We start from the raw sequence: 17,561 nt of genomic DNA, 5'->3' as shown, positions 1-17,561 counted from the left end.
GGGGTTGGTTGACTATCATTTCTTCCCCATTTATATTAAAATTCATTCTCAGAGAATAGGGGCTTACTTTAAAAAGGTAACAGCAAATCTAAATAGAAATAAAGCTGCTGGTTCTGTGTGTTTCCCTAGATTTCTTTAGTGGCACAATGTTTTTGGTGATGGATAATTAGGCTGACAGCAGAAGAAGTGTATTCTTATCTATACAGATCTGCACAAATGCTAGACTAATGATTGGAGTCTCTTTTATAACTGTGAGGAATGACATAGCCACAGTAAAGCTAAAAATGTTCTAGATTTTAAACCTGTCAAATTTATGCTTCAATCAAATGAATGTCGTGTCTATCCTGAGGACCTCCATGTAGGTATTATCTCTGTGTGTGGTTCAAAAACTACTGGACTTAACCCCAAAAGTAGACATAGTGACTGCAAAACCTTCGGGGAAATATATTTACAACCTACGTAAAAATGTATCCATTGATTTCCTTCCAAATATCCCTAGTGTACTATTGTTACACAGATGGCTGTAAACAGCAGAAGGCTACAAAACATTGGTGTTGGGGGCTAAGTCAGGTTTTACAATCAACGTGGCATTTACTCTTCTCATAACTTACAACCTGGAATCTTCCTACATTAGGATTAAAAAGTTAGTTCAGTAACCAGTAACAAAGTATTTTTAGTGGAACAACACTTGTGCCAGCAGCCAAAACTGGTTAATGCTGTTCAAAATAATGTATTTAAGAAGTATACCTATACATTAGATTGGCTTTTCAATTTGAAGCAGATAAAAAAAAAATATTTACAAAGTAGTCTTTAAAATAATGAAATGTAATAATGGAAATGAATAGTCTAGATAATATTACTGCTTTGAAACTTAGGTTAGTCATCATCATTTAACAATTTTTCCATAGTACTGAAGGAAGAGACTGCAATTACTTACAAGTATCTCTAGAGCACTATTAACAGTACAGATTAATTTGGCTGTTGCATGCCTGTTCTTGTATCATTCTTTAATGGGTGTTGTAGAAATCTTTGTTACTTAGCTAACTGACCAGTGCAGAAAGCCAGCAATTATTTTGGCAAAATTAAATACAACTGTATCATAAAAGCTAAGTCCAGAATGAGATAACTTTAATCAACAGCATTCCATAGAATGTTGGATTATTTTCTCATCAAATTTCTAAACCTAAGTACTATCTGTATCTTATCTTGCTGTGACCCTATAAGCTACTAAATTCAGTATAATTAATCATAATGGGAAGAGTTCAGAATTTTGTAAATTTCCACTCAAATGCAGAATTAATAATTTCAAATAGTTTTCACAAATCAAGTCTATGCAGATCTCTTCTCACTCCTTTCCTTTTGGCCCCGTCAAAAAACCCGGCCATATTTGATGAGGACAGAGGCTTTTCTCAAAGATCCACAAACAATCTGGTAATATATAGCTGGAAAATTTATTGTCTGAAATAGAAATTAATACACAGTCTCAAGAGGCTTCCCACCTTCTAAGCACAAGACTGCAGACAAAACCATGGACAATATATCCTCTCCAGAAAAATATTACTTCTATATCCCCACAAAAAAAAAAAACAAAAAAAAAAAAACAAAAAAAAACCCTCAAAAAAACAACAACAACAACCAAAAGAAAAAAACAAAAAAAACCCACCACACAAAAACCCAACGAAAACAAAATCTTTTTTTCCAGTTGATCCTCTGTAGCTTTTCCACATTGAAATAGAGAGCTTTTGTTCCAGATCACAAATGCTACTAAAACACAGCGGATCAGTAACATTCCCTGTGCCTCGACATGGGTTGCCAAAAGTCATGCTACGTGTGGGCCTGCCAGAATTGCATGGCAACCTTGTTTATTCTTCCTCGTCTGTTTGCTTTCTACATTTCAAACATCTTCACTTAAGGAAGTTCATATTGAGTAAAATACTTCTATGTCAACATAAACTCTTCATCCCTCCTGTATTTCAGTAGATTTAGGAAAAACCTCCCTGCATTTTCTCTCCCAATATCCTATAGATAGTTATTAACTGTCAGCAGCTTCAGAGTGATGCTAGAAAATTTCTTTCAAATTCTGAGACTACTTTGGAGTAGGAATAATTAATCAGCAGCTAAAAAGTTAAAACTACTTTCTTTGCCAATAATGATACTGGTTTGCTCTTTTACAGTTCTTTTACAGGAACATCACGATTTTGACATTTAATTGACAGAAACAGCACTATATGGAGAAAATGTAAGAAATGACACACACCTAGACCATCTTATATAAGCCTGTGGATAATTTGTTTGCCTGCCAAGACTGCATGATATGGAAATGTTCCCACCACTGTGGGAGCTGTGCTGTGTCCAAGTCAAACACACGCCACAGAAACAGTGAAACCTTGCTTTCTCTAGGTTGACGTGTTGAAACTGAGCCTAATACGATTGATTTCAGGCTGTAGCTTATGCCTCTGCAGGGACATTAGCACAGACGCCCTGGCTGGCTTCTTGTTTCCATAAGTGTACAATTTAGATGAGATCTATACCTCATGGTCAGATTTGCTGACAGATAAGCACGCACAAAGAAAGAGCAAGTGCACAAATCTTAGGTGTTTTTTTAAACAAGATTATGTATTTTCATCACACCTACTATACTCAGAAGTTTGACAGAGTGAGGAGACTCACTCCTATGTTAGCATTCCTTCCTAAAAATTATAGGTACTACAGGAATCAATAATACTCCATAGAATACTTCTACTCTTCCTTCAGATCATGCTGTTATAGACTACACAATGCACTTTGTTAACATCCAGCTGTGACACACACACGAAACATGGAAATGAGAACACAGGTGTAAAGCTAAAATTTGCAGTTAGTTTTTCACCGCCTGCAAAAACTTCCTAAAAAATGTACTTCCTCCCTGTAGCTTGCTATTCTTTATTTTTTACTGCGTTCTATCTTGCTTTTTTCCTCATAGTCATTGTGAAAATATTGCTGTATTTTCTTATTAGAAATTTATCTTTTTCCCCACTATACTGAATTTGACATATTGTTTTGCCATTTACAGACCACACCCCTCGATAACCCTAGACATCCCCAGGTACTTTTCAAAAGTTATTTGCACCCAGTGCCACAGACATGAGCATATGTTGTGGCTTTCAGGCAGACATCAGTAGGTGGGAACAAGATGTCAATGAGGCATGACTTGCAAGGAAACATAACTTGTATCAGACCTAAAAACAGCAGGACAGAACAGGGGTGAGGGTGTACAAGCTCTTCATGGTAGGAGGCCTGACAGACCACAGAACTCATGTGCCCTGGTGCTTGACTGCTTTCTGTACTTACATCAGGTGGCTTACTGAAAGTTCTTACCCACAGCTGTGCCTTGCTGTATCATTAAATCTAGACGACCACAAGATGTTCCATGGCTCAACAGGCACTGCCCTCCCACTGCTGCTGTTTGCCAGACTTAAACAGAAGTTTGTGACATATCGATTCCTCTGGTTTACTCTCCTAAGTTTAGGAAGGACTCATTCAAAAGTTAATTTGGAAAAATAAATAAAGGCAAAAGTTTCAAGGGCAAAAAGCTTCAAAATAAAAATCCACATTTCAGATTACTGAAATCTAGTTCATGAACTTGACAAAGCAGCTGGGATTTACCAAGTTTCTCCTAATGTGAAATGTGAAGCCACCCTGTTTTACCATGTATGCTCACTTAAATCAGTCCATAGTAATCTCTAAGATCCATTTTTACACTGTTGATGCCCATAGGTCATTATTTCTGTCTACAACCAGAGTCCATAAGCTCAATTCTGGCAAATAAGAGCTGGCTAAAAAGCACCAATGGAGGTAATACAATAAAACTTGCAGGACTTGATCAGTTTCAGGCCAGAGGCAAGTTTGGTAATTGCAGATTTGCTGCATCCACTAAAAGACGGTCTCTCTCTGGTGCACCCAGATCTCTGCCCACTCTAGAGAACATCACAGAGTCATGCAGCAGAAGTGACTCTGATGTGCTTTACTTAATTCTTGTTTAAGAATACAGAATAATGTTGTTAGTTCCTGTGTTCAAGGCTTTCTTTGCTTGCACATACAAAGAAAATGTTAGTGCTTGTAAATAAAACTGTCAACATGTGTAACAGCAGCGCATATTATGAAATCACAGAAGATGTTTGTTCTTATGACAACCACACTGAAAAATGAAATATATAGTCCAGACTCTTCATTACCCCAGCAACCTGTAAACTATGATTATCCCTCTCCCTACTAAAGGCTTGTCCTCAGCCCTTGCTAAAATTTTATAACACTGTGGCAAATTTCTTTAAAAGAAAGAGGCTTAGTAGGCACTACAGCTTTGTAATATGCTGTTGGGTTTTGATTGCAATTGTAAGACTGCTTTTTCTGCAGATGTTTACTGAAACTGATTTCACAAAGAAATCCTATATTAGGATTTTTATGTTCAGGGGTTTTTAAACATTTTTATACCCCTAGCAAAGTAGCATTTATAGATTTAAATTGACACTAAAACATAAGATTGAAAATACCCTAGTGTTTAGAAAACTGTGTTAAGCTACATTCAGGTCTGTTATAGTAGATAATATTTATGTATACAAGGAATAGGTTTTTTTATTGCCTCTTAAAATTATCCATTATATACTTCTGACAGCCAATTCCTTATCCTTCTAATATGGCAGTAAAAAGCTAAACCACAACTGATTTCTGAGACAAGCATTTCAGAAATGAAGAAATAAAGTACCCTCTGTAACTAACATAAAGTGTTCTGAACTGAAAACAGAGTGAACACTATGACTTAAAAATATAATAGTTTATTTCTAATTTGTATAGTCCTTTATGTAGCCCAAGAGTGTGACAGTGCTTGATTCTTCCAAGGTTTTAGGGCTTTTCTAAATACTTGTGATGGAAACTTTTTTCCAGAATCAAAGGTATAAAATGTAAACAAATACAATGAATTCAACTTAATCTGTTGAAAAGAAACAGTTCCTTTGTGAAAAGTACAAACCTCTTGTGATAAAGTATGGAGTACTGATACTGAGAGCAAACTATGGCAATGTAAACATTAACATTAGCTGTTCTGACATTTCTTCTCAAAATGTCTAGCAAACGTATTGCTCCACTGATGCTGGATGTAGGAATAGGTTCTTATTTAGTCATCTGTTCCCAAATTATGGTTGTACTGCCTGTACTCCAGAGAGGAAAGAAAGGAGCAATTACATCATCTCTCTGGAACCAGACTAACAAACTACTGCCTACTTCATCTCATGGTCTCTGTGATTCCTAGACACCATCCCTTCGAGGCATTTTCAGCAATGCAAAACTCTGGCCCCTTAAGGACAAATGTAATGGAAAGCTAATTTGAATTAATTTGTAAATAAATAATAAAGGTCAATCTTAAAACTTTTAAGCTCTTTGAAATAGTTATCCCGAACTTAAAGCTTGTCTCCACACTCTGGTAAAGGAGTATTCTCCAACTGAAAGGGTGTAAGAAGAACCTGAGTTAGCATCTGAACTGAAAATAAAATCCTAATTTCAACAACCCTGCACATTAAATCAGTGCAACACTCATGTTTTTCACAGGAACATGACTTTTTGCAATTCTTGAAATGAGTCACAGATAAACATTTAACTGTTGGAGCAAAAGATTGGTTCTGAGCTGCCCCAACAGTGGGGGCAGGGGGTCCTGCGGCCCTGCCCAACTCACCCACATAGTGCCAGTGCAGCGTGGCCCCAGCCCGCTGGGTTATACTGGCATATAGTGGGCCAAACTGGTTTATAGAGGTCTGGACTGGGTTGTATGGATTGGACCAGATTTAGACTGGGGTTATAGGGGGATGTGCTGGGACATGCTTGATTTGTTCAGTCTAGAAAAGAGGAGAGTGAGGGGAGACCTCATTGTGGTCTCCAGTATCCTCACAAGGGGAAGCAGAGGGGCAGGTATCGATCTCTTCACGGTGACTGTGACAGGACTCAAGGAAAAGGCCTGAAGCTGAGTCAGGGGAGGTTTAGTTTGGGTATCAGGAAAAGGTTCTTCACTCAGAGGGTGGATGGGCACTGGAAGAAGTTTGGACAACAAGAAGAGTTTGGACAACACTGTTGGGTGTCACTCTTGGGGATGGTGCTGTGCAGGGCTGGGAGTTAAGACTTTGATGATCTTCGTGGGTCCCTTCCAGCTCAGGATATGATTCTATGATACCGAGCTAAACTGGCTGATACTGGCCTGGCCTATACTGGGATGGACTCAGTTTAGGCTGGGTTAGACTGGTTTATACGGGTCTGGACTGGGACAAACTGGTTTCACACGCGCCTCCGCCGCTGCTCCTCGCGCGCCCCTCCTCACGCGGCCCTGCCGGCGCCGCGCGCACGCGCCCAGCCACCCCCCTCGCGCGCCGCCGCCACTTGTTTTGGAGGCGCGCGTGGTCCTCTCCGATTGGGCGCCGCCGCCCCGCCCCGCCCCGCCCCGGGCAAGGGGACTACATCTCCCGGCGTGCCGCGCGGCGGCGGCCCGGGAGCGGCGGGTGCTGGAGCAGGGTGGCGGCGGCGGTGCCGCTACTTCGCGAGAGGATCCCGGGCGCGCGCGGCGCTGCCGTGGACAGGTCGCGGTGAGCGCGGCGCCCCCGCCCGACGGGTCCCGCCGCCCCGAGGAGCGGCCGCGCCGGGAGGAGACGCTGCCGCCGCCGACCCGCGGCGCGTCCCTTTCCTTCCTGTGCCGGCGGCGGCGGGGCGAGGGCTGCCCCCTCCTCCGTCAGTCGCGGCGGCGGCGGCGGCAGCAGCAGTAGCAGCAGCAGCATGAGCGGCGGCGGTGCCGGCCGGAGCGCGGCGGCGAGGGCACGGCTGGCAGCGCGGCTTCTGGTGGTGCTCGGCTGCGTCCTGACACCGGAGGCCCAGGTAGGAACCGGCGGCTGGCGGGGACGGTGCGGCGGGGTGGGACGGCAGGGAGCAGGAGGGACCGTGGCCGGGCAGGGATGCCCGCCGGCTGTGGGTAGGGCTGCGGAGCCCTTCCGGAGGGGCAGGAGGGCAGAGGCGGAAGGTGAGGTCACTTCGGGGGATCGTGGGCAGAGGGCAGCCCTGGGCCGTGTCTTCCGCAGGCTCCCTGCGGAGAAGTCGAGAAATCTGTTGCTGGCGCCTGTAGCACACGTCCTTCCCCTTCCGTGGCTGGCACTTGCCGGGATCCAGCCCGGGGCCGGTGCCGGTGCCGCCGGTCTGTGGGGAGAAGTTGGTTGACCTGGGAACCACAGGTAGCACCTGTAGTTAGTGGGATGTGTTGAGAAGCTCTGGGTTGGCTCACGCCCGTGGCTTCAGGCAGAAGCTTCGGTGCTCTGATGAAGTCTGTGAGAAGCCATATGTTCAATGGTGATGCCAGTGCCCGGGCTTGGCTTGTGCTTAGGTCGTTTGTCCACATTTCAGGCAAGAGTGAGAACGCTCCTTCCTTCTGTAAACTGCCTTCACAGCTTTAGGACAAGTGTCTGTAGTGAGGAGCTCACTATTCATCCACCGAGTGACCATGACTGAAATGATAGCTGGTGTGAAGTAGGAGAGGCTTTCAGCTGGGCCAAAGACGTTGGAGTGAGTTTATAGAGGAATACACAGACCACGTGGAGCAAAGCTTGTCCTCCGGATTATTATTTTTCTTATATTTTCTAAATTTCTGCATTGTATAACATGCTATACTGTAAGTGGCCATCCAAGGTGGTGATGACAGTAGCATAGATAACGTCAATTGCAGCTTTTTTGGTTGTAAGTTGAGGTTGTCTCCAGTTTAAAAATCTAATATTTTAGTAACTATTTTAGCATAACTAAATGCTAATTGAAATAAAGTTCTTAAAGAAGCACTTAGTAAAGTGGCATGGGTTTTTTGCACTGCTTGGCAGAGAGATTGGTTGTTGCTATTTCATAAAATTGTTAGCATGTTGTGTTCAGAGTTTGGCTTGTCCAGAGAAAGGTAAGCTAGCCATTAGTTCTTGGAGTCGTGTTACCTAGGGCTATTCTCTCATTCTGCAGCTGTGGTAAAGTAGAACATCTAAGGAACAAAACAAGGTGTCCCAGGTGGTCTTCTAATTGTTAAAGCAATTAAAGTACAACAACCTGATAACACTAATAAGGTTGTTTATATGAATAGATTGCTTATTATTATATACATTCATTCAGGTTTTTCGTAAAGTACTGACTGCGTTTCTCTTTCCAGATTTCATAAGGAGAAATTGATGCAGGTTGGACATTGACCTTTTCTTCTGAAAGGTTGATTTATCTTGGAGAAGATAAGTTAGAAGTTTCACTTCCCCAGTATAGCTCTAATACTAGTTTAAGAGCTAAACTAGATTTGACAGTACTTTGATAAGCATATTGGAAATGTAGAAAAAATAGCAGCTTTGCAATGTCAGGTGACTTCTTGAACACAAATTATAGTAGGCTAACGCTTTTAGAGTTTATTGTAGAGTTCAAAGTAATTAATAGATGGAAAGAAATCGTGATACTTGTCCATTGTAATAAAAGTGTGATAACTTACAGTACAGTTTGACTTTATATTTGTGGACTGAGTTAACTAGTATAGTTTAATTTAAAAAGGCAAAGTACAAATTGTGTGAATAACAAAGTAGGTCTTGCAATACATAGTTTTAACTGTGTAGTGCAATGTTCTTATTTTGATGTGTCCAGTTTGAAAAAAAGAAATCATTAGAAGATCCAGGTGTTGACAAAAATGGAATAATTTTCTGCATGTTCTTGGAGTGTTCCATTGTTACAAGAGAGAGCGCTGAAGCCTGCACTTAGACTAATTAAAAAAAACCTCTAACTGGAGTACTCGAAGCCAGTGTTGCTGTTGCATTACTGTGCTGTGAACTGACTCCACTGCTGTGCAGTATTACTGTTTTATATATGCTGTTAAAGTATTTTATAAATTGTGGTTTGGTACAGATATAGCTTAGTTTAATTTTAGAGCATGCTTTCCAAGGAAGCATTGATTTTGCTGTTTTATGTATACAGGGAGCTAACTGTTCCAGTTCTGAAAATGTTGTGAGAAAAAGAAATGGAGAAGTTAGTTTGCTTGCTTACTCTGAATTATTTTTTCTCTTCATAATTTCCTAGATAATTTCTAGTTTTTGAGGGGGATTCATTTCTGAAACTTCATTGATCTAGGTAAACTGTTCAGAGTTTTCAAAGATGTTCTTAGAATTGAGATCTTAGTTAAAAAGGCTGAAGCTTTTTATTGTTCCATGAGGATTTGACACTGAGTGTAACTATTGCATTTATCTGGGACATTTTTCCCCTGAAAAAGCATTTTCCATTTTGCATAGATGGTAAAATTATTTTTGTAAGCAGTGGATAGCCTTATGTACTGGTCATCAAAATAGTTTCCTACTCTTTATCTTCTCAGTAAAAAAAAACCTTTCTCTTATCCTATTAATACAGTTCAGTAATATTTGAGCAAAATGTTCAGAGTTATCTTTTTGCCTTTTTATATTACAATGAAATGTTATGCTGTTTGCTTTGTGGTATGGTGTTACCTGTAAGGGCTGCACCTTTACAGATTCCTGCCTCTGTGTGATCAATAAGAAAATTTGGAATTTTTATTGGAATTATTATAGATTTAAATGCATGGGGGTTTTATTTCTGGAATAACAAGCTTTTTCTTCTGGCTTTGAAGTTGGCAGTTATGTGGGCTGTGAAAAACCTGTAGTTACACATTGGCTCTTTGTTAGTTGTTTGCCCAGGTTTGAAGTCAGATAACATTAACAAGGCAAGCATAACAGCAGGAAAAAATTTTGGTTAAAGTAACTTTGCTTAAATTAGTTTTACTTCATTGCCATATCTGCTCTACAGAATTGCGACAGCCTATTTAGTGCCTCAGGAAAAGGAGGATGTACATAAGGTGAATTTTCCATTTAAGTGCTTTATTGCCATATCCTCACCTCTTTATTCTCACAGAGAGTTGGGGAAATCCATTTCCCAGGCCTCCTTTATGCTTCATAAAGAAGCAAAAGCCTACAATTTGGTTTCTAGTGGCTCTTGTACATCAAGCTTGGTTATATAAGGGTATCTGTTTTGTAAAGTACAGGAGTGATTTATCATGCATAAAACAGATTAGATGATTTCATAATCTCATCTGTGTGAAATCTGTGGAGGAAAAAAAGCCCAAAAATCTTTTTTGTCTCCTTTTGCACATAACATTTTAATAGTTAGAAGTTCTTCTAATCCCATGCAAGATATAAGATGTGTGGGCATTTCTATTTTAAATACATTCTAGGCCATCATGGATGTCAATGAATTTCTTGTCTGGCTGAAGAATAGAAGCAGTAAACACCAGTGTTCAGTTGCATTGCCTTAATGTGGTCTGAAGCCTTCAGACATGTCTGTAGCAGTTTAAGAAGCTATGCCTAAGAGAGTTCGTTTAGATGTATTGAAATTTATCATACAAGTGTTCATAGAATCACACTTGCAGTGTTTCCACCTTTCCATCAGACCGTGCCAGGGTCTCAGCAAGAGTGTTGCCGTGGCCTAGTCTGACGTTAGTTGGAGCTGTCCTCTCTGCTGCACGCACAGTCCTGCCTTCCATTTCTGTGTTGGCAGTAGAACTTCTGCACTTGTAGTGTGCTGCCTTTCATAGTGGTGGTCTTAACCTAGGGCAGTAGCAGTACAGCTTGCTGTCCTGGCACAAAAAGAGGGATGAGACCTGGAAAAGACATACTCAGTTTCATGATAGATTCACAGCATTACAATATAGATCCCTGCACTTGGTTTTCCTAGTATTTATTTGTTGAATTTATTTGTGAAATTACAAACTTTTTGGGCACAGAAGAACCTAAACTCCTTTTCCTTATGCCTCTAAGGAAACTGGATGGAGTGTTTTCACACTTTGAGAAGAAATATGAAAATAAGATGACAGTGTGTGATTGTAGGGTTTTTTTAGGCAATTCGACTCATGAGCATTTGGTAGGAGAATACTTGATATGCAACTCTGCTAATATACCACATGTTTGTAATTTGGAAAAATCTTGTTGCTCATTCTGCAGAAAGTTCTATATGCTGAAAGTGTCAACAAATTTCAGGGATGAAATTGTTCATCTTGCTAACATTGATTCAGCATTGCATTTAGAGGTGGGCTTAAGCTCAAAAAAGTACTGCAGTCTTACTTTGAGTTTGTGAGGTATATTACAGAGTATTTTAGTGATGAGAAATATTTGCTATGGAACTATATTTCACTAGTATTTCTTTCAACTACCATCTTTTTATCTTTAAAGGATTTTTCTGCAGTTAATATTCTATTTCTATATTAAAAATATATGTTTATGTATTTTTCAATAGCTCACAGGAGTCCTAGATGATTGTTTATGTGACATAGAAAGCATCGATGACTTCAATACTTTCAAGATCTTTCCCAAAATCCAGAAACTGCAAGAACGTGATTACTTCAGATATTACAAGGTACACTTAGAATGGTGTTTTCCTGAATAATTTAAATAAAATGCAGAAAATATATGAAGGATTGCATATTAAGTCAACTTGCTAGTGTTAGGCTGTCTATTAGAAGCCCACAGCTCTTTTAATTCGGTTGAAGCTGGTTTTCAGTCCCTGACAGTTGTGTTGGTAATAAGTCTTGTTTGCTATGTTAATCCTGGAGTCAGTGACAATAAATCATGACCACTTTCATTCAACTGATAAGCGGTAATTTTAAAGATAGTGCCTTTGTGCTGCTGCATCTAGGAAAGGATCATATAGTAGCAATTTTCTGACAGCATGCAGTGCTTATCTTCTAAGAAATATGTATAATTTGAAATGGAAATATTGCAATGACTTACTTTTCTTGCAAGTTGCTGTCTTATTTCTGATTTTAGTGTTTGCTATCTAGACAACTGTTATTCCTTTGAAAAATAGGTAAAACTTTCCTTTTTCAAGTAATGTATAATATCACTTTTTATTACTTGAAGCATTTTTTTCTCTGAATTACTATCTGATGTGCAAATGAAGATCTGAAGCCTGATACTCCTGTTTTCAGATATGCTTAACTCAAAATTGAAGTTGCATTTTGGCTGAGCTAATCAGATGGCTGCCTGCCACTGGAAAAAGGAGGTTACACTCCTCTAGGGCAGCATCCTGCCCCTTTGCTGCTTTTAGCTCTCAGTTAGGCCAATGCATCTCTTTAACCTGGTGGATGTTTAGTTTGGGTGTTTCAGTTTGTCATTTGGTAGGGGATTTTGTCGGTAGGGTTTTGTTGATTTTGTTGGGGTTTTTTTTGTTGGTTTTGGGTTTTTTTTCCTCCTCAGGATGTAGAAAGTCATCTAGCCGACCTGGAATTGGACAAATATTAAACTTATGCAAGATGGGGTTATGCATCTTAAGGGAATTAAGGGTTATGCATCTTCTCCTTACGCAGAAGGAGAAAAGAGCACTAGACTCCTCCCTTACTAGCCTGAGTGAGCAGTAATGTGTAACTGCAGCCTGAATCTCCTGCTACATGATAGAGTTCTAAATTCGCTTTTCAGGAGAAACAGGATATGTGCAACTTCAGTACTAATACATCACATAGCAGTGGTAATGAGATTCTCCAGAGGCAACAGAAAAATACAAAACAAAGTATGTGAAGATGAGGAGCAACAGGTATATGAGACTTCATACAACAGTAATTTTATCCTGCAAATTTAGAGCTTATGTGCGTTTCAACTGCAGTTCTGCAGATCATACTCTAAAGGTGTATCACAATCCTGCCTCATCTTTTATACTGATCTTCCTAATAGATGGGCAGTTCCAAGGGCCTGTGTGTAGTGCACCCAGCACCACACTTCACTTAGTACTTCCAGTGGTGGCAGGGAAGAATTTGTGTTGAACAAGTGAACTGAGTAAGTCAGTCAGAATGTTCTTCACCCTTTCCTGTTTGAATAAGCAACAGCTTTTTTGATATCCCTGTGCAGAATGTTGGAAGTGCTTTTAAGCACATAAACAAATTGTGAGAATTATGAAGGTAGGTGTCGTGGTTTAGGAATGGTACTCCCCAAATCACTGCCCCCACTGAACCATGCACCACTCACTCTTGTTCCCGTTTTCCTCTCCCTCTCCATGCTATGTCAGGATGGAGATGAGAATTGGAGGCACAAAAGGTAAAGATCATGGGTTCATATAAGAAAAATTTCCTGGAAACAGCAATGAAATAAGAAAATGAACAGTAACAGCAACAGTACTAATGAGAGAGGGCATAAGAAAAGAAATTATTCACATAGAGGGGAAAAAAATAATAGACAATATCAGGTGATTCTCTCTGCTATGTTTTCTTGACTGGAAGGAACTCTTTCTCCCTGGAAGACGGTCCCTTCCCCCTGCCCCTGGCAATGATGTGAGGTGTTATGCAAAAACCTTCAGGTCCTAGCCATGCCCTCTCTCGGTTACTGCAAGTATGAACCCTGACCTGGCCAGAACCGGGACATTATTCAGTGATCGTCTAGGTCAGCTATAGCATAGGGGGAATATACTTGTTCTTGGAGTGAAAACACTCCTACTCTGAAGTAATTGAATTTGTAATAGGAACTTGGATTGTGAACTTTTGTAATTTCTGTCACAGTATTCCTATTGTGCTGCTGGTTCAACAGCCATAAAATAACTCAAACCTTAATGTATAATACTGAATGGATGAGGTAGTTTTTACGCAAAGGCCAGAGAAAACTTCATAAAGTCTTGCAGAAACTGTGCTAGGTGGTTTCTAAATAGTACAACAGTTCTCAATGAAAGAAATAAAAATTTTTGTCTCTAGTTTTATTCATCAAAACACACAAACTGTGGAAACCTCATGATCAAGAATCTGTCTTTTAATTTGTGAAAGGACTGAATAATACTCTGAGTGATAATGATGAAATCCAATACCTCATACCCTGAAGAAGATAGGATGGTCTATGTAGACAGTACATGATTGGTATTGATTGAAGTGCAGGTGCTATACAACCTCATTTTGTGTGTGTACTGGTTTTTGGTGCTCTTCAGTCATTCTGGAACTAGTATATCTTGATTTGTATATATTCTTTCTGAATTAATCTGTGGTTTAGGCAGCGGTATTTTGTTTATATAGTTTATATTAGTTTATTTAGTTTAATACAGTTTATATTATTTATATTTTACACTATATAATATAAATATATACTATTCTATAAATACTATAAATATATACTATTCTATAGTATATATTTATATTATATAGTGTAAAAGCATGGCTGCCTAGTTACTTACATCTTCCTCAGTGTGTAAGCATTTTTTATTGTGAGAGTTTACTTTGAAGAAGGTTATGATTTAACTATGTTAGCTGGTCTTTTTTTGGTAGAAATTGGTAGGAGGCAAAAGTTTTATATAATAGGTCTTATTGTGAAAGTGATGTGGAATGTAAAACTATTTTGTGCTTTATTTAAAAAATTATGAGGGAACAAGTACAAAAAATAATTGTACTTTTTTTTCTAGGAATGGTATTTGTGCATTGAACAGAGGAAATGGGGGGAAGCAACCTAAAATCTCTGCTTTTATTGTATCTGTACTAGCAAAGTTTGAGCTGTAAAGAGAAGATGTTTGTCATCACTGCTAAGAAGTTGTACCATCTGCTAAATGCCTTGTCAGGGGTTTTTTGACTAAGGAATCTCTTTAACATTTTAAAATAATAATCTGTTTTTAGTCTGATTTTGAAATCCAAAATTGTCCAAGCACTTACTTGAATTAGTAAATTTTACTAGTGAGAGATTTAATTTTTGCTTTAACATACTGTGTGTTTGTGTTCACTCACTGGAGACCATTATCATTAACAGTTTTTACTGCACAAAGCTTCAGCTTATGTAGTTAGAGTGAGTAATTAGAAGAAACCAAATGACAGACCAAACCCCTCCAAAACCCCCTAAACTTAAAGTACTTAATAGAACACTTTTTCCTTGTATCCTCTCCTTTAATTTAAAGGATTTCCTGATACTGAGAGCTTTCTTCTACAGATGCCTTATGTAAGTGTTGATTGTAAACTTCTGGTTTTGTGTGTTTAGGTCAACCTGAAGAGACCATGCCCGTTTTGGGCTGACGATGGCCATTGTTCTATAAAAGATTGTCATGTAGAGCCTTGTCCTGAGGTATGGATCAAATAATATATTTATTATGATCTATAATAATATCAAATAATATAAAAAGGTTTTTTTGGCTAAAAATTTGCCAGTTTGCAGTGGCTAGTACTATAGTAACAATGTTTACTAATGAGAACTTAAATTTAAATAAAAGTGACAAAATTCTTTTCCATCCCAAAAGTAGAAATACAACCAAAATATTTTAAGGTCTTACTCATTTTATGAACAAAGCAGGTAGCTTCAAGAATAAGTCTCTTCTAAGCTCTAGCACTGTTTTGGATATAACATGTTGAGAAACTAAAGGAGCAAATTAATTTTTCAAAAAACAAGTTTGCTTTGATCTCTATAGGAATGATAGATAATTGGTAGGTTTTTATCAAGCATAAACATTTCTATGAACAGTGTAAAAGCTGTGATTTATTTTTCGTTTTTAGAGCAAAATACCTGTCGGAATTAAGGCTGGGAGCGCTAATAAAGTAAGTGCTCCTTTATTTTCTAAGTTCTTTCTATTTTTTAAAAATCTTAGCTTTATAACAGCTGTGTGACTTTTTAGTACAAACCTTCAGTGTTTGCATACTGATGAAATAGTTAAGATACCTGATTGATGTGGCTTTACCTTTTTATCTTTACGTATAGTAGTGTTTCTGACATAGCTGGTACCGTCATGTCATTTTGAGTCTGTCATTGCTGGAGAGATGATGCAGACTGAATCAATGGATGATGGGGGACTGCACTGCATAGCCACAGAATGCCTGGTGCAAAATTGTTGCTTCAGTTCTGAGTACAGGCCACCTTCTAGAAAGCTGTAGGCTAAGGTGCACAGAGGCAGTAGCAGTGCAATCTTTTTTAAGAATCATAAGTAATCACAACATCTAATATTAAGAGAACTGAAATGATTGCATGTAGTTGTGCTAGGTCTTATTTTCAAGAGGTCATTAGTCCAGAGATTATTTGGTCATTAGTCTAAAGACAGTTTAGGCCAAAGTGGCCAGTGCAAACTTAAGTAGTCAGTCTGTGCTTGTTGGCTTTTGCTTACTTCTCTCCAAGTCATCCTTCTTAGATCACCAAGTGATCTTAGCAAAGCCAAAAAAAGTAGAGAGGCTATATATGCCTGGGAAAGAGGTCAGAGCAGAAAGACTAATAACCACCCACCCACATATCCCAAACACAGTCCCAAAGAATGAGGATTTTAGCAGTTGATGGGATAATGGTGCCCAAATGAGAGATCTTCCTGAGTGCCTCGACTGTGTTGTAGACACTCTTGATTAACATATCATATCTCCATCCCCCCCCAGTGCTTTCTACCTCACTTGGCAGACTTGAGTGTAGTCCACCATATCATAAAGGACTTATGAAAAGGACTGTTGGCATTAGGTTTAGACCTCATGCCAAGAAACATTATCCGAGATAGCTGAAATGAATACTTCATTGTGAATTGATGACTTGTGTCCTACTGTCTTGAGCAGTACAGGCAAGTCTGTCCAAGCTTTGGCTCAAGAGGAAGTCGTGTTTCCTTTATATATACATTGTTAACTCACTCTGAAGTAAAGACTGCCTCTTCATTTAAAGGTTCCTGGTTATCAGAGAAGAAAAATCTTTCTCACTGACATAACTTAACTGTCAGTCAATTCACCATTCCAGCACAAGCAGCAATAGTTGGTCTGAAAAGCTGACACTATCTCTGGGCAGCAGATCTTGTGTTTTAGCTGAATAATCTGTAGCCAGTTCTCTTTTTCGTTGACTCTTTTATCTTCCAAGCTTGATTGTAGAGAAGATGACTCTTGGAATAGCATAATGCCTCCTAGAGAGAGGGACTGCAAGACTTTAGACTGTTTTAGAAAGGATTCTTGTAGCAGGCATTTGAGCTTCCTGATTGATTAATTTTGAGAGTCATAAATAAGCTGTTAAATAGTAACCAAGGATATGCTGTTCTTTAGATACTTCACATAAGCATATCAAATTGGATTTAGGAAGTGAAAAAAAACAGATGCCTTTTGCTTTCACCACAATAAAGTGGGATAGCTTCTTTGGGAAGCTGCTATTTGCTGTATGTTTGCTACAGTGGTTTCCTTTGAGTTGCCTTGTAGGTTGTTGAAACCAGCTACAGTACTCAAAGTTAGGCAATTCTGTACCTTTAATCTGCAGTAGAAGACACTAAGGTGTGCTGCTTTTCTGTTAGAGAAGCAAATATTTCTGGGGGAAAATTGTCATCAGAACAGACATAAATCTTACCTGTGCCATTTTCTTACTTCTTATGGTTCAGTTAAAAGATCTTTCTTGGAGCCAATTAAAAATCTAGAGTCTCATTTAATATCCTTTTAAGGAAATATAAAATTTGTTTTAGTATGAATGTTTTGTTTCAAGGACTGGGCAAGTACTGTGCTATTAGCCTGTGCTAATTTCCCATTTGGGGGAGTCTTGCACCTTATGGCTAATCTGCAAAGTTCTGGGTTAACAAAAAAAAGGGGTTTTTTCCCCAAGGACATACAT

At 39.1% G+C, this 17,561-nt stretch overlaps 1 protein-coding gene across 1 annotated transcript in view; it reads left to right on the top strand.

The window, feature by feature from the left end:
• The first annotated feature begins 6,519 nt into the window (after positions 1-6,519).
• The window catches only part of ERO1B (endoplasmic reticulum oxidoreductase 1 beta), a 29,898-nt gene continuing 18,856 nt past the window's right edge, over positions 6,520-17,561 (top strand). The window contains exons 1-4 of the mRNA XM_069010319.1: positions 6,520-6,888; positions 11,302-11,421; positions 14,997-15,080; positions 15,506-15,547. Of these exons, the coding sequence (XP_068866420.1) occupies positions 6,790-6,888; positions 11,302-11,421; positions 14,997-15,080; positions 15,506-15,547 (345 nt within the window). The 5' untranslated portion in view covers positions 6,520-6,789. The remainder of the gene's footprint in view (positions 6,889-11,301; positions 11,422-14,996; positions 15,081-15,505; positions 15,548-17,561) is intronic.

The sequence above is a fragment of the Aphelocoma coerulescens genome, chromosome 3 (assembly GCF_041296385.1).
Source record: "Aphelocoma coerulescens isolate FSJ_1873_10779 chromosome 3, UR_Acoe_1.0, whole genome shotgun sequence".
Classification (NCBI taxonomy): Eukaryota; Metazoa; Chordata; class Aves; order Passeriformes; family Corvidae; genus Aphelocoma; species Aphelocoma coerulescens.
This window is presented reverse-complemented; position numbering and strand designations above follow the sequence as displayed.